This window comes from Cyprinodon variegatus, unplaced genomic scaffold (assembly GCF_000732505.1).
Source record: "Cyprinodon variegatus isolate N-32 unplaced genomic scaffold, C_variegatus-1.0 Scaffold400, whole genome shotgun sequence".
Taxonomy (NCBI): Eukaryota; Metazoa; Chordata; class Actinopteri; order Cyprinodontiformes; family Cyprinodontidae; genus Cyprinodon; species Cyprinodon variegatus.
Genome location: NW_015150853.1, coordinates 694,371 through 712,724, shown reverse-complemented (window position 1 = coordinate 712,724; position 18,354 = coordinate 694,371). Strand labels below are relative to the sequence as shown.

At 34.7% G+C, this 18,354-nt stretch overlaps 1 protein-coding gene across 1 annotated transcript; it reads right to left on the bottom strand.

Annotated features, from left to right (window-relative positions):
- Positions 1-85: 85 nt before the first annotated feature.
- Positions 86-17,114, bottom strand: clnk (cytokine-dependent hematopoietic cell linker). The gene is made up of 16 exons (XM_015387640.1): positions 16,989-17,114; positions 8,955-9,108; positions 5,725-5,777; positions 5,585-5,633; positions 4,628-4,678; positions 4,512-4,546; positions 4,414-4,424; positions 4,254-4,334; positions 4,065-4,086; positions 2,714-2,738; positions 2,557-2,617; positions 2,459-2,475; positions 2,296-2,384; positions 2,128-2,205; positions 926-1,081; positions 86-836 (listed from the first exon to the last, which is right to left on the bottom strand). Exons 2-16 carry the CDS (start codon positions 9,052-9,054, stop codon positions 684-686), a joined length of 981 nt encoding a protein of 326 aa, XP_015243126.1. The 5' UTR covers positions 9,055-9,108; positions 16,989-17,114; the 3' UTR covers positions 86-683.
- Between the last annotated feature and the right edge of the window lie 1,240 nt (positions 17,115-18,354).

Below are 18,354 nucleotides of genomic sequence, written 5' to 3'. Positions count from 1 at the left end.
TTCCTTTAAATCTAGTCTGATATTGTCAGCTGATAAAAACAACTATAAAAGATGCTTTGGGAAACTTTTATTCATACTTTCTCCATTGATATTTACTCCATTTACAAAAGAGAAATATTTGTGCTTTTATAAATATGCATAAATGGAATAAGAAAGGCCTCCTGTTGAATATCAAGCCTTCTACAACAAATGGAGACCCAGGCTGGAACCCCTTTCTGCTATCTTTCACAAAGCTTCCTCAATAAAGGCAACTTCTGAATAGCAACTTTGTTCTCATGCAATTCTTTTCAAAATGCAAAAAAAAAAATCACAATGATTATGACTTCATTTAGACCAGCAGATAGTCCCCCCCTCTATAACTTGTTTATACAGGAGGGTTTATGAAATGTATTAATCTTAAACTGTATTTATAATAATTTTGCATAAATCAGTTATGCGTGATTGTGATCTAGAGATGGAAAAATGCATCCAGACTGATAAAAATCACCCTTTAATTCAACATAAAATCATACATACTTTAAGGTCATCGTATTAGTAGAGTCATAAATGCTGCAACAGAAGCTAATCCCTGCTTTTATTTATCATTATTATTTATACCCCACCTTAAATAATGTGTGCAATAATCTTTTTAGCATTTTCAAATGATGATGGGTCTCTTTCTTCTTTGCTGAGAGGGGCAGACTTTACTTTAGGAGCTGGACAACATCCCTTTTGGTAACTGGACATGTCAGCACACAGTTCTCTGGGTATTTACTTCCTGTCATGTTTCTCCCACTGATGAGTGTTATTGGAAAAATGGAGTGGAACTTGATGATGTCTGCTACAGAGTCAAACATCTGAGGAAAAACAGGGTGTGAGGAGCAGTAACTATGAAGCTTTGACCTGTACGTCTATAAATGTTCTTTATTTGCATAACTAGACTTACATCATTTGAACGCTGACCTGTTCCCAGTGCGTACTTCCTGGTGGCTTCAATAAAACGGATTTTTACATTATAGACTTTCTTCTCGTGATACACAACCAATACCAGCGGTTCGATGTTGGTGTTAATGGAGCAGTCTCGGACTAGGAATGCCCCATCCTGTTGTCAGAGATAAGAAAATACAAGTTTCATTAAATACAAAGATAGAGCTGTTCCTTTGCAACCTGTGGGTTACCTGTGTGCTGCTGAAATTTGAGAAAAATGATGCATGATTTAATTTACACCACCTCTATATGACATATGATAGATTTTAGACTTGAAAAGGCAATCAATATGACACTCTTTATGATATGCCATGCCTCACATTTAGTCTTTAATGTTATTCATTGAGATTTTATTTAATAGACCAGTACATACAGGATTTTCTAAGTAGTTCACAAATGATAAACTGAAAAGTGTGATTTTATTAGCTCCATTGTAGTGGATTTTACTTCATAAAATCTAGTACAAACATTCCTCTTCAGAAATCACCAATTTTGCAAATAACTGATTTATTGCAAGCAGAAATCCAACTTTCCAATGAAGCCCTACAGCACAAACCTGCTTTAATTCAGGCCTAGTTGTATGCATAGTGCTTTTCTGTGGGTTGTCCTGCAGGTGGTTTAAAATACAACACACATAAATTATGTAAATAAAAAAAAAAACAACCTGCTTTAGTGGTTTGAAGCAGCCATGTCTCCAACGACTTTACACTTTGCTTTAACGCCTTTTTTACCAGCAGATGGCGCCTCAGAATCAAATGTAAAACCTAAAACCTGAAACCTTATAACCTGTGCAAAAACACAATAGCATTTTAAACATAATGCCAACAAACTTGAGGATTGCAGGCATAATTTTTTTGCCTCTGTAAAGCCTTTATTACATAAAAAATTAGGTAAAAGTTTACCTGCCAGATTTAGATTAAGGCTTTTTTATGTATTAGGACAGTAATACTGATAATAATAGAAAGTCTCAGCATTAATTTGGCAAAAATGTTAGCTTGTCGATGTGAAAAGTTGGTATACTATATATATAGAGCATAAAACCTGCGTCTGTAGCTGCAACACAACACCAAAAATGTTTTTGGGGGTTTGTGGTTGTGACGCAACAAAATGCATTAATTAAAGAGCCATGATATTGTTGTAGCTTGTTTCATGATGAGGTACCTTGTTCACCAGGTGTAAGGCGTGCTCAGCGTCTGTGCGATTACAAGGCCCAATATACCAGTCCTCCTCGCAGTATGTCTGCAGTATTTAGAGATAATTTAATACTTATGTTATCAGCTGTTATTTACTGGAGGACACAATCCATACAATCTATACGGACAGGCTTACATTAGGTCTGCTCATTGGAACAAAATCATTTTGATCGATGTCTTCTTTAGTTTGAGGCCACTCGTGATGGCGTCTCGATGGCACCCTTTCTTTAAATAGATATAAAGTGTTATTTATTTAAACTGATTGTACTCATGATGATTAAGGTTTTTTACATACTCACCTAAATGTTGATGTAACCTAATAAAGACAGAAAACTATTTAGATGTAAGGATTCAGAATAAGATAATTGTACTAATGAGCCTGAGAATCATTTCACACCTGTTCTCCAAGTCATGAGTCTCCAAATCCAAGGAATGCCTCAGCATGGCAGGCTGTGGGCCTAAGGAGTTTTTCAGCAGAATTAAAGTCAGGATATTATTATTATCAACTTATTAATTACACTCATGACTTCTTTATGTTTTTTTTCAAGCCTTACTGTTTGCATGTGAGCTGAATTCTGCCTGGGAACATAAAAAAAGACAAGTTATGCATGGAAAAAAACTGAAATCTAAGTAGGTCAAATTTTCTTAAAATAAGTGCATTTCTCTTTTGCATTGAGAAGTGAGACTCGTATCCAATTGAATAAGACAAGTTACATTTAAAATAAGAAAAAAGCAAGTAAACCTTCATGTGCACAATATCTATTTATGTTATTTTAAGGCAATACATCCATTTTAAGAAATTTGTACTCATTTTTAGATAATTTTTGCAGTTTGGTATATTCTTGAGCTACAGTAGATTTCTGCTGTGGGAGTCAAAGGCAACTCATTCATTTAGTCTATTCATTTCTTTGAATGTTGGAAGATTTTGACGTTTTTGTTAGCAGTTTTAACTTTAACTGAACAAATGTTATTATTAAAACCCCTGATATGCGTGTGAATGTATTTGAGGTAAAAGTAACTATTGGTCAAAGATAATAAATGAATGAATGAATAAATAAATAAATAGCTAAATGAAAAAAAAATAGATAAATAAATGAATAAATGAATGAATAAATAAAGGCTGCATTATCCTCCCCTCCAAAAAACAAAAGTCAACAGGAATAATAACATTGGGATAATATTAATTGGCTTTAACCTTTTATAGGGCAAGTTACTGTTTTTGTTCACTTGCCTTACAAATGGAGTCCCCCGTCCCTCAGTGAGGTCTAGAAGCAAAAGATCTATATCCAGCCATTCAGCAAAGATCCTGCTACATGGCTGTACATCTTTTTTGGCATTTGAACAATTAGATGAGCCCTTGAATGATATATTACTCGCTGTAAATTAAGTTGAAAAAAAAAAAGCCATAAAAATTTGAAAAGTTAATTGAAAATTTAAAAAATAAAGTTAAAAAGTTAATAAGCCTAGTTAACAATTATATTTTGGTTTATAAACAAATGTAAGTGCCAGTATCAGCATTAATGCCTCTAGGGATATGTTATAACAAAAAGAAAAAATGTTTGTTTCACTTTTAGAATGTTTTTCATGAATTTCTTATAGAAGCTCTTTTGTTTTTTCTTTTCTTAATATATTTGGGCAAGTTGGCTTTTAAATTTATTACATTGACTTAATTATTAATATTATTAATTATTTCCATCAAAATATCCATATTTTTTTTAATGTTACAAAGGTAATAAGGTCTTGTCCTGGATTCCAATAACACTATTGGCTGGAAATTTTGATTTTCAAAGTATTTCACTAAGTTCCCTATAAAAGGTTAAAAATGCCCTAAAAGCCTGACGAGGGAGTTTGGCTACTTCTGCCCAATGCATTACAATGCTAGTTGTACAAATATGACTGACTTACCTTTTCAGTGTTTCTCACTTGTCTACTGAAACCAAACAGCAGAGGACATGGGGAAGAGTTACTCTACAGCCCAAGGTGGGATTTCACCAACCAACAGATGGCGACACTTTCCAATCATCAGAAAATGTGACTGACAGAAGCAGAGACTGATCACATAAGGTGTTGATCATGTAGAGAAACTTTACTCACTCAGTCCTGCTGGGCCCATTTAAAACCAGCACAGCCAGGTTGTTGGATACATCCAAGGTAGAAGGTGGATGTGGAGAAGTTCTGCAGAAAACAGTCTTAGTGTGTAAATCTGCTCGGTTGAAATAAAGGATACAGATTAGAAGTAAATGGACCTAATTACCTGCGAGGGTGCTGTCAATTTAGAAAAAGAAGGAAAGGAATCAAATATTTAGCAAGTCATAATGAAGGCAATATTCATACATAAAAACAGGCATTTACTTGCTCTACTGGCTCCTTTGGTGGGGGCTTCTTATCTGTAACAGCAGCACATGTATATTTGAGGCTCCAGAGGGAACAGAGAAACAATCATGTTGTCAGCTGTTGAATTGTGTTACCTAATTTCATTTTTCGCCAGCCTGGCTTCAGGTCTCTATTTACAGCCGGCCCTGAGGTTCAAAAACAGACAGCAGATAGAATATGTCAGACATCAGAGCACTGTGAGACTCTGCAATATGAAAAAAAAAATTGCAACAGTAATGTTACAAATAAAAGAAATATACATAATTACCATTAAATATATTTTTAGCTGGTAAAGTTTTCTTTTTAAGAACTAGATTGCACTAAATGATTTATCTGGCCACTAGACAAGGACAGAGCCTTTTAAATGCACCACTGAATTTATTTGATTAGCCACAACAACTTCATTGTATTAATTTATTTATTTTTATTAGCTGAACTTGTTCATTTTGGAAGTAAAATGATGCAGTTTTCAAACCTTTCAGAAAAAAACATCAACAAAAGGATTGGTCAGATGAGACAAAAGGAAACCTTTTTGGCCACTTGTGGGAAAACTAACATTGCCCATCACTGTAAAACCACTATTCCCACAGTGAAACACGGTGGTGACAGCGTCATGATGTGGGGAAACTTTTCTTTTTTAGCAATAACACTAAAGAGAGGAGATCGACACAGATAAATATAAAACAACGTGAGACTTTTCCACCTACTGTGGATCATCAATCGGCAAACATTTCCAACTTTAGAGGACGAATCGGGTCCTATCATTTCTGAGAAGATTTGCTGCTGTGATAAAAATGAAAAGTAGGTTTACCAAGTGTTGGTTAAGGAAGGCTAAATACAAATGAAGGGCACAATTCTCAGCTTGTTTTATTTCTTTTTTTTTAACAGTGTGTGGTTTTTCTCCTGAAAATTCTGCATCATGTATTTTTTTCAGTGATACAGTAATACATAGAATTTTGTGGATATAACACGATAAAGCATTAAAAAGCGCTCTGCATATCAATGTTTGAAACATTTATGGTATGTACCAGACATGTGCTAGTCTAGTTTACCTTTAATGGGGGGGATCTCTCTGGGTGGACATCTAGGAAGGGGTCGGCGCTGATTGATTGGAGGGCAGAATAAAAAATAGAGTAAAGGCTGTACAGTGGTGCTGCTGAACATTAAAAAAAGCAATGAAAAGAAGGCTTACTTTAGTGATTGATGGATGGCTCTGAGCAGATGATGGCCTTGGAAGAGTCCTGTCTTGAAAGCAAATCAAAATGTTATTTCCAGATTTATATCAGTAATGGCAGACATCATATTTGAGTTGTAGCTGTTATTAAAACTCTCTGAGTCCGCATCATTCCTGGGACTCAGTCTGTCCCAGTCCCAGTTGTGCACAAAAATAAAAGATCACACTCATTACCCACGGAGAGTGCTGCAAGTGTAAACATTTAAGAGACACATTGTGTATATGGTGGGAGACATGCAGCTGCGAAGCCTCTGGCTGCGATCCACGCAGGAGAGAAAAGTCTGTCTGTTTCTATTACACTCTCCTCCTCCTCGGCTCCTGGATAATTGTAATCTCCTGCAGTCTGACTCAGCCAACAGATGGCCCTGGAGACCCACTAGCAGATCATGCTCGCTCAGCATGAGCTCTCACTCTATTTAGCCTTGCTGTTTTTACTTTCTCCTTTTTCCAAAGCTTCATTTAGACTCGTTCTAATTATACGCACCAACTCAGCCACAGACTATGGGCTAAAAGCTGCTTTCAGTGGCTCTCTTGCCATGTATATCAGTGTTTTAAAAATGCACATGTGTACCACGGTGAGAGAATAAAGGAGGTTTAAAAAATAAATCAAATCATGTCTTTGAAGCGGTTCTGATGCTCTTGATGTGCTTTTTGTATCTTCTGGGATCAGTTGTGTTGAATTCATAGTATTTTGTTAAACCATGACCACATATATCACTGTACGGCAGCAGCAATGTGTCAAATGTACCTAACTGCTCCAATAATTATCAGCCAAATTCATCAAACAGTAATTGATGTCAGATTAAGGCAGCGGTTCCCAAACTTTTTTAGCTGTGCACCCTCTTCTCTGTCCCAACCAGGTTGACTCACCCCCAATTTCCCACACTTTAAAAAATAAAGTTTTTAAACAAATAAAACTTTTTTTTTTTATAGCCAACATGTTTCATCGCTCAAATATAAAAAAAAAATAATCATCATAACAGGTTTTGGAAATAAAATAACAAAATTTGAATAAAATTCAATAAAGTTACACACACCATCCCCAACAAGATCCCGTTCAACAGAAGTTTCTCTGCCCTTAAAATAATAAAAACTCACATTAAATCAACAACAGTAACAGATGATAGATTAATTCACCTGGGAATACTCAGTGTTGAGTTGAGGAGGCCATATTCCCTAAATATGGAAGACTTTGCAAAACATTTTGCTTCATCTCACTTGAACTGAAGAATTTTGCCTTTCTAATTGTTTCTGTAAACTTGGTGTTGTCAAATCACTGGGCAGGGGGTAAACTATAGTCAGTTTTAAAGGGCTGTATTCTTCTTCTTTTTGTGGTACACATTTAAATCTGCAGAACTGCTTGTCCTGCCTTGTTTTGATGGGTCCAAATTTACCTTCAGTTTTTTTTTTTTTACTACTAGATTAGATTAGTCCAAGGAGCACTTTGAGTACTTCTTCATTTCTATTTTTTCTGCATACTTCATTTGTAATCCATTTTACAGTACATAATTGTATGCATTTTGGAAAATAAACAACCTTAATATAATCAATATAGATTTTGTGGAAAATAGCTATTTTTTATGGTCTAATTAAACTCTAATATATTCACCTCCCACCCCCAAATAATACAGTGTCACCCTGTTTTAAAAGTTTCTGCTTCACTGTCCTGTGGATTTCAAGGTGCAGCAAGAGAAAGGAGAATACACTAAATCAGTCAAACCTCCACAGAAAACCTTAAATGTCTCTAAAGGTAGATTCATGATAATCTATCACCGTGTTTTCTCTCCTTGTTTATTTCCTGTACCTGCTTCTCGATCTAAATCTGACTCACAATTTACACCACAAATAGAAATTCTAAGTAGTTTAGTTCCATGAAGGAGAGCTGCTGACTACTACAATGCATGGAAGCATAACTTTCTCTATAATGCATCTTAAAATTAAGCATAGAAAAGCACCCTTCTAATTAAATACATTTCCTGTGAACAAAATTGTATTTGTTTTTTAAAGTTTGAATATGAACGTTTGCAAAGGAAATTTTTATTCACGCTTCTTTATTGTTTTAAAATTTTTCATCTGATGCATCCAGTAGTGGCACCACACTTTGGGAAACCCTGGTCTAAGGTGATGATTTGTAAGCTGTGGCAGGTTTACACAACATCCGCGTTAAATGAAGTCGTAACTTTGGATAAATTTTATAGCATCACCAAAATAGAACCCACATCAATTGTATGACATCATCAGAAAATCAAAAGAAATCAACCAGCTATTTAAATTTCAACTATAGAGCTATACAAGTGCTCATTAGACAGGAGAGATGTTCTGTGTCCCAGAGATCAGTGTATCTAACAACAGACTGTGCTTTAATCCATAAGCAACATAAAAAGCTGAATTACTCTAAAGTCAGAGAAAGGCTTTACTTGTCTGAAATATGCCCTGTGGTCTGAAAAAGTAAAATAAAATAAAAAGATTGACACATTTGTGAGACAGAGGAGAAGTTTGCAGCCCTGAGAAAACTATCCCAATATTTAGCATCATGTTGTGTGGCTGCTTTCTTGCAATAGGGACACATAACGTTTACCACAGAGATGGCATCATGAAGAAAAACATCCTCAAACAACATTTCAAAGGACAGGCCGTTTAGGTACTAATGGTTTACTAAAATGACATAGACCTGAAACATACTTCCAAAATTTCTATAGAGTTTATAATATTGGTTTGATAGAAGTTCTGTCAGGATGATTAGGTCAAAGATCTAGCAGACTATTGTGGAAACTCAATGAAGAAAAAACAGCTGAAGCCATGCAGTTTAAAAAGCATAAATTCTAAGGAACTGTATCTAAATCTGAATAATTTCGATAATACGGAATAACCATATTTAATGTGTGACATAGTTGCATCATTCTAGATTTGTTCTTTCAGCTGTATGTCTGCTCTTATTCATTTAGTTTGACACTCAATAATTCGTCACAGATTAGATTAGATGAGTTTTCCTTCTTCTACATTTACTAAATGTTTGTTCCTTCAATACATGTAAGCTGAAATAATGAAAAAAACATTATCTCTTCTATTCCATTTCAGAATAATATAAATATTTAAATATGCTTTTCTGCTATACTTAAAATCAGTTTAGCAGGAGGAATAAGATGCATGATTAGATCTGCCTGCAAACTATGAGTCCATTTTATTACCTGCATACATTCTGTCATCATTTATAGGCCTTGCAGGAAGTATGCACACGTTGTGCACCTCTTCATGGTCGTCCACCACATCATACTCTGGCTCCTTCATGGTGTTAAAGTCCCCACATGTCTGAGTTCTGTTCCTGCTTTCTTTGAAGCGGTCCTGCAAACAGAGAAATTCACCTTCGTTATTAAAAAGCATAGCAACCTGCTTTTTTAGTACGCTTGTATTGTTTTTTATATTTATGTCAAGGAATGAACAGCAAAGATATTCTGAGCTGTTTTTTTTTTTTTAGTCTAAATCTGCACTTGCTGAAAAGCACAGGAAGTTGTGAAGTGTTGCAACATAACATGCTCTTCCTCGAGGGATTTTTCTTTTTTAAGGTTTTGAGTCAGAGTGTATAATTTTAACATTGTGCAGTATTCTGCATCCCAACATTAAAAAATGAGCTTGCCCCTTCAGTGAGGAAAGCGATCATGTGTCCGAGTGTCGGATAACGGACAGCGATGGTATAGCTGGACAAATGGGTTTGATGTTCGCGACTACAACAGGCTGCAGAAACCACAAAGTTCTTCATCTCTATTCAGACTCACATGAAGAAACTGCAGAGACATCATAGAAAATTAGGTATTTTAAATCATGATGAGCCCAGCCTCCAAAATCATTTGAATAAACTGTTATTTTTTTGTTTAGGAACATTAATTTATGTATAAGAACATACAATTTTTTTTTATCACAGCTGCACTTGATTTTCAAATCATCTAGCAAATGACCTACAGTTGTAATAAGAGATTAATTACACTAAATAGGTTTAAACCTAAGATTTGATCCCTTTAACCAAAAAGCTGGTGTTTGATAGGTGAGATAAATATGAATAAAAAAACAGAATTCATCAATCCTTTTTTAATCCTTGTTCCCTTACAACCATTTATATCCTTCTTGATTATCATAATCAATATTTACATTGACATTAAAGCAGACAAATTATCTTATAAATGCTGATAAGCTTTATACATGTTTCCACAGAAAGCTTGACCATTTATCTTTAGTGACGAGCTTCACATTTTAAAACTTGGAAGGCCTCCGTACCAGCACCTTAATTTTTCCCTTTCTCAATTAATTCAATCTAGTTTAATTCATTTCAATTCATTTATAATCCCCAAAGGAAAATTCAGCTTCTGTAGAGCCCGTCTGGGGGATGCGTTGTCTTACTGCTGTAAAAGGCGCAGATTAGTTTAAAATATACAGCTTTAAACCAATTTTCAATTGTTAAGATTAACTTAGATGCGAAAATTCTTTCAATCTAGATCAGCCTGGACTATGAATAATTTCAGGTCTAAGTACAAAATGTATTTAAACATCATTGTATATAAAGTCTGAAATGATAAAATTCTGTAACTGCTGATATTAAAAGTCGGTTTACATACTACAAAAGGACTGAAAATGTAAATTAAAAGTAGAACCTTTCGGAAGAAAGAAAATAACTCACAATAATCTCACAAAGCTGCCAGAAATATAATCTAGTTAAATAATGTATATTAATAAACCTAAAATAATTTTTATCGCTATTAGGTTCCTATCAGAGACTAGCCTATATGGTCTTTTCCAAAAAAAACATTTGAGTATGTTATGTACTTAAATCATCAAATATCACTTTATTTTCCTTTTCTCCATGTAAATGTTTTTTCTTCTGAAGTTTTCCTCTGAATCCTGGAGAAAAATAGTTACCCAAATATTTTATACGTTCTAATTCTGGTTTTTTCCAGTTTACGTTGGATTGATACCCTGTTTAAGCAAAGAGATTATGATGTTTCTTCTTCTAGTCTAAACATGACATTTGTTTAGACTGGAGCTGCCAGTTTATTGCATAAAAAAACTCCACAGAGATTTTAGTTTGCAGTGTAAATGTCAAAAGGTTTCAACATTTCAATAGTTTCCCTTTATGGTGTTTTGTGCTGACGTCAGCGATCTCAGTGTTAAACTGTACAGTTTTCAACATTTTTTAACTGTTTGAAAAGTTGGAGGTTTGGGCAAGGTCAACTTTGAATCCCTTCTGACTGTAAAACAACATCAGCAGCTACATGAGGCTACATTATGGTATATAATGTGAACTGTAGCGTAATTAGCCTATATTGCAAGAGGTGTTTATTGTGGTTAAACTATTTCCTAGTTTAAATATGGTTAGGTCATTAAAAGACCCAGGTGTTGACCACTGAGGCACATTATAAATACTGTTTAGATACAGTAATTCCCTAAAGGTTTAAGTTGTACACCTCAGAACCAAGAGATTTGTTTGCTTGTATTTGGTTAATTAAGAAGCAGAAAAAAAAAAAAAAGATGAGCCTGATCCATACATTTTCTACCTTACAAGAAACAAAATGAGAGAAGATCAAGACCATATATACATGTGAGGAAAATAAGATTTTGTAATTTTGCATGTGTTTCATCAAGACAGATCTCTCTTGTAAAAGAGATTGTGGATCACAGCGAGACAAGCTGTATAATGTGGCATTGCTTTTTTGGTTGCTTTATAATACATGCAGAATCTTTGCTCTGTTTGTCTCAAAGTAACACACTTTAAACCGTAATAAACTTTTTGCATTTCATTTCTTAAAAAAAGTTAATGTTAACAAAACTAAACTAAACTGTGCACAAAAAACCCTTTTATTTCAGAGAAAAAAAATAGGGTAGAGCAAAGAGTCAGTGCCAGCTAATTGAACACTATATGTCCCTGGGACTGGGAATGTGAAGTTGATCATCTATCAAATACAAATTGGATGCAAAATAAGACAAAAATAATCTGAACCGACCATTTAAAGTGTCTGCTTTCAGCTTTTTAATAAACTAGTTTAGAGCAGAGACGTCCCTGTTCGGTGAGTCAGTCCTTATTTAAATGAATCTATATTTTTATATTCTCGATGTTGATCAGTGGAGTTTTACCACATTATGCTATTAACAGGTTTCACTGTTTTAGTCAAAATACATTGTAATATTTAGCAGCCTGAGCTAAACTGTCATGCTAATGCTACTCTTAGCCTTCTAATGCTGCATGCACAGTTATTCATGCATGCCATTTAAATTCAGACATTTGAATTTTTGAATTTTAAACCTCTCTGTCTCTCACTAACAAAACCTCAAAAATTCAACATGCCTGCCATGCCTGTTAATGGATGAAATATTTATACATATTTTAGAATGGATTTTTTATGGTTTTTTAATGACCTGCAAACAGGGATTTGAACATAATAAAACCCATCAGTTTATTTGTATCAGTAAAAATAAAGCTCATCATTGTTGGTAATGATCCCAATCTGGTCCATTTGTTTTCAGAACAATTATTTTTTTAAAGGTTTTGAGCTGGAAGAATTAGCTGGAATTCCAATTGTTTGAGAAGTCGGAGGTTCCTCGCCATGATTAGTTTAAAATGTGTTACGGCTGAAAAGCATATGAGCAGCAACAGGAAGCTGCAATAATGTATAAAATGGGAGCCAAAATGTAATTAGCCTTTACTTCTATAAAATTACACGTTAACCTTTTTTTTTTCAATTATGGAAAACTTCCAAATTAGCTCTAATGTTTTGTTAATAGCAAACACTGGTCTCTATACATTTAATGATCTCATGCCTATTTAAAATTTCTCATTGTGGGTTTTGGACACAAGATCAAACCAAAGAAAAAACTCTGACAAGATGATGTGGAAAAAAAAAGACCAAACTGTGAGGACTCTCAAACAGGGTGCAAAAAAAAAGAAGAAGAAAAAAAAAGATTCTGTCATTCTTTTCTTGCAGACTTGTCAGAACACATTTCTCAGCTCTTGAGAACTACAGGCTGGTCTGCAGGGGAAACCTGGGAGGCAGCTCGTCTCTCACTCAACCTGAGGTTTAAATTCTAGCCTAGAGTCTTTCTGCATGGAGTGTGTGTTCTCCATTCGTACTCCAGCTTCCTCCTACGGTCCCAATAATGCTAGTCAGACTAAACTGTCTCTCTAATTTATAATTAGCAGTGTGTACGGTTGGCCTTAGCAGAGTTTACCCCGTCACTTCCAATGGTTAAAGCCACATCTAAAGAGATTGCTGGGTTCTGCAGGGTATGAAGTAATACTAAAAAATACATGATAATGACTCATGGTGCAAAAAAAAAAATGCTTGACAGATAGAATCAAGATTAATATCTGTGTTATTACATATAATGTTCTTCTAAGACCAAATCAAGCTACCGCTATTTACATTTAATTTTTATTTCAGGTGCTTATTTAAGCAGCACATAACTACGAGAAATTCAAGCTTAATTGGAAGGAACTGCAACCCTATGTCCTCTAGGTATTGCAATACTTACTTTGAAGAATTGAATATAGTTTACACAACTACAAGCCAACCAAAACAACAGAATCTATAAATATACCACAGGAATGCAACACACAAACCAATCAGTCAACAATTTTAACAATGATCTGTTGTGGATTAGAATAATGGCTGTAATTTACAGTCAATGCGCTGAAAACAATGCCTATGGTTTCTGTGTTTTATATGCAGCTGATCTATAATTGTTAAAAGTTTCCATTGACTCTGAAAGTTCCTTGTAGGAACACTCATGTGGAACCAGTGTGTATTGGAGCACCATAATTCACCATTATAAGAGCAAACTCATGGCTGTTCTTTCTCTCGGTGGCTAACGAGGGAGAGAAACAGAAATGAAAAACATCATTAGTTGGGTGTTCTGCTAAAGAATGTGTCCTTCCAACTCGGTTTGTTCTTGGATTTGTCTTCCTCAGCAGTCAGACATGCAGAGGAATGAGGTCTTTAGAAGCGACACGCTGAGCTGTTTGTGGTTCCCTGCTGCTTTTGTCGGCGGTGCAGTCTATTGCGTTTCACATCTGGAGGACTCTGAATTAAATTCTTTAATTTGATGTTTTGACATTATCTACAGATTCAAACATCTATCATGTTCTGTTATCTACTCGTCCTAACTCGATTTCAATTCCTATAATATGTTGCAAAATAGGTTATTTTTCTGGTTGAATATATACATATTATATCTCTGAAACTATTAAAAGTAAAGATATATCCGTGAATATTTAACTATTGTCACAAGGTAGAAATTATAACAGAAATGTCTCGAGACAAAGCATACAAAGAGATCTTGTAAGCTTTGAAGGATGAAGCAATACCAGCATTTTTATTTCAGTTCAGTCTACTTTAGGTCTTTTTATGGCAAAGCTTTATCAGATAAAAACAGTTTCTCATGTCTTATATTCAGAAATGCATTACCTTTTTAAAGCTTCTTTTCAGTCTTGTGCATTTTTTTTTTTTTTACACAGGCTTTTCATCAAAAAAGAGCTAATTCCAAATCAGGTTTGAGTAAATTTGCATCTAGGATCCAATTAAACATTTCTTAAAATATCACAGTTTAGTTTAGTAACTAATCTTAATAAGAGTTGACATTATTTTCACATTTAGAAAACAACCTGGTAGTAATGTGAATGTTGATCTATTAAACTGCACATTAACCAGTTTTATGCTATGTTTACAGTTAAGCGGTCAATATAAATTGTTTTAAAACAGACCTTGGAGTCAAGCTGCATCTTGCAAATTCATAGAGATATTAATTTGTGCATAAAAAAAGTGATAAATATCATAACTTAAGTTATCTATACATGCCCCCTTTTACAGTAGGATATCCAATAATTTAATCCTGGGGTTAAAAAAGAATTCTGCCCATAAGGGAATACATCACATGTTTGTACTTTAAGACAGGGAATAATAAGGCCTTGTAGAACTGTCAGAGAAACAAGCAAACAAAGGTTTGGACCACAGTATCATTTAACAAATTAAAATAAGCGCACCGCTATCAAATATAAAAACATCCAAGTTAGCCAAAGCTTGAATTATCACATTAGTTTTAACCTGTTCCTAGGTATACTAAGATTATATAGATGTATGACTTTAAACCATAAATATCTTCCATCATACTTAAGGTTCTTATGGTTTAAAGGTGGACAGTTTAATATCGATGCAATACTGCCATTAATGCTGCCCCTACTTCTCTGCTGCTGTGCACTGCAGGCTGAAAGAGCAGTTCCCACATTTAAATCACAAATCTGGCTGTTTGGAAGTATTTCTGGCTCAGAATGTTGGAATTCACACCTGTGCAAACTAAAACAGGAATTGTATTATATACAAAAAAAAAAAAAAAAAATAGACCTACTTTTAATACTCAAACTTTTTAACTGTCATTCATTTTAATCCATTATTTATCCTTTTAATAATTCTATATAATTTCATACACTGGAACTGATGTACATAGTTTTCTTTCTTTATTTACCATATATAAAATAGCTGTTTGTTATTGATTTTGAATTATGTTTCACTGATTAAGGGTCTTAATGAAAATGCTTTTTTTGCAGCATTTTGCATTAAACATTTATTTATGCAATGCTGTCTAAATAAAGGCTAACTTACTGATGTCTGTAAGGCAGCAGGCTGGATATTAAAGCCCGTAGCTTGACTCACCAACCACCTACCTAATATCAGTTTATAACACCTATGTTAGTCTATAAATACTGGGATAGCAAATGTGAATAGGCAGATGTGAAAGTTAAAAATAACATCAAAGAAGTGCTAAAAATATATTTTTTTAATAACTGCATTGACACTACCTTAGCAGCAGAATGAATTATTTCCTTTTCTGGGTTAAATTAAAGCTATGGAGTTATTTTATATTTTAAACAAAGTTTTTTGGGATATTTTTAGTTTATCATACAGGCAGAAGGTTAAAGTTGAAAAATGCAAATGGGAATGCTGTAAATTAATTCTTGTCAGATGGCTTTGATCAGATGGCTTTGACTAGAAGTAGTTTTTTTGGTCAAACATTTTAAATTTCTTGTCCTTTTAAAGCTGTTATCATGACATAAAAGAAGTACAGTAGGTGCCAGCTTTTAAATTTACTTAGCTGTGTTTGCTTCAAACATTAAGAAGAAAAGGAAAGCAACCGTGAGAATGGATGCTAGGACAAGTTACAAAAAATAAAAAATTAAATAAATACCAGCATTTAAAGGCCACAAGCTCATATCTCTAAAGGAAAACTCTTTCTCAGTAGTGTTGGTATGGGATTTGGCAGTCAGTTACAGCACTCAGTGGGGCTGCCTGGCTTCTTTACAGAGCTTACTCAGACATGGAGAGCGGGGTGATAGGAGGTGTATGGAAAAAAAGGAGGGATTATATGAAAGGAGTTAGCATCTAAGGCTGAGCAGTTACTCTGGTAAAATGAACTCTGACCTCATGGAAAATGGTGCAGAGGATTTTGCAGGATCTCAACCACCTGACCTCCTAGGGATTCACGACCTAGCTTTGCTTTATGCACCAAGAAATCATTCACTGAAGAGAGGCAGTAAAGGTTTAGTCTGTGGAGAATTTATATTAACAAGACTGAATGAGGATGCACTGTGGGTAGAAGGCGTATTGATTATGCTCTGCTGGTGTTACACACATGTTTATATATTAGAAATCCACCGTGAGGCCCAGATTTATTCAAACCTATGGCAGATTTAAGGTTTAATGCAACCTTTTAAAATGGATGAACTTCTTTTATTGTGACTGGATGATATAATTACATTTTGGAGTGTCCTGACTTAAATCTGATGGAGGATCTCTTTAGGGAGCTAAAGGTTACGGTGATGGCAAGAAACAGGATTAAAGAACAGCATGATAACTACTTTAACATCCATACATTGCTTTATTATTTCTTTTTAAATGTCCATTTCATTTGTGATGAAAAAGCTTCTTGGTTCATAAAAAGTCTTTAAAAATACAAATCTATGTATGACTGACTATAAAATAAACTACTTTAGCCAAGCTGCAAAGAAATATTCATTAATAATGGAAATGATTTTAATAAATACATTTGAACAAACCATATTTTCCCCTTTTTGTATAACTGTATGTCCATTTGAAATAAAAACTTACTGTCAGTTCGTCTTTTTAAATCTCTAATTCTTTTAGAGATCCAAACTCAAATTAATTATAAATAAAATCCAGTGTGCCTACCCTTTCTGAAGGCTTGAACAAACAGCACACCTGTGTCAGCGGGTATCCAGTAAACTCTGCGTCTCTGGTTTGTATTCGGTTACAGAAATAAAAAGTCTGCAGTTTTTCTTCCTCTCCTGTACAACGAACAGCAACACTCGAGTGGCTTCAAGTGTTTCTGAGAGCCGAGCAGCCCACTGCAACCTAAAATGACTTCCTGTGTGGTGGCTTACTGCCCTATAACTAAAGGTCTGTTTAAAACAATGTAGGAGGCTTTGTCCTCTGCGTATGTGATCTGATGGTGATGATCTTAATAAGAAAAAATAATGTCTTTGAACAGAATGAACAAAATATTTTTCAGAAAACTTCAGTCTGCCTTGTAAAGAGTCAGTAATGCTTCCTTGCTTTGGTTTTTGACATCTGCCTTCTTTATGCCAGGCAGTATTTTTACCTTACAAAGAAAAATCTATTATTAATCTGAACATGGCTTCTTTTAATCAGAGTTGCAGCTGTCTGTCACAGCATCAGGTGTTTCTGTTGAGGTGACATTTCAGCTTCTGCTCTATCGGATAGAAAAAGGATGCAGCGTGACATTTACTCTTCCAGTTGCCATCTGCTTTTATTTCTGCATCAAACAAAAAGCTGAACCCCAATTTGAATGTGTGACGACTTTTAATTAAAGCTTAACCTTTCAAAACTCTGTTGGTCTTTAGTGCGATCATTTCATTTCCAAGAAGAAACACCAAGAGATGTTGTAAACGGCTCCAAAGAGGTTTCACCTAAGAGCACATTGACAGATTTATCATAAATAAACATTACACTGTAACACCTCTGAAAAGGCATCATATAGAGATGTCTTTTTACCCCAAAAGGGAACTGGCTGTTAAGTAGAGCTCAAAAACAGACAAATCATTTAGAGTTGTTTTCTGAGGATTTCCTTGACAGCTGTGAAACTGTTTTATCTGGCTATCTGCAAAAAAAAAAAAAAAAGGCCAACAGTAGTGATGAAGGGGCAAACATTAAATCCTTACTTTAAGGTAAAACCGGGTGAAAAATATAGCTGTTTAAAAGATATAATTTTTTTTAACTGTATCCACTATTTGTCCATACCTTCTCCCACTTGCAGCGTCAAATGGGGGGTAGCGCCCCGGTTTGTTAACATTTCCTGGTCATTTCACAGAGACAAACAGGACAACAACAGCCATGTAAACACATGTAGACAAAACCTCTTTGGGGATAAAGGACAAACTTCTTGGTCCAATAACGGGTCCAGTCCAGACAAAGTGGCCATGAAACCAATTACATTTGAAGCTTTCTCTTAACTTAAAGGACTCTTTTACTGCTTGCACTGATCCTGAGTCACCCATTTAAATAAAATAAAATTTAG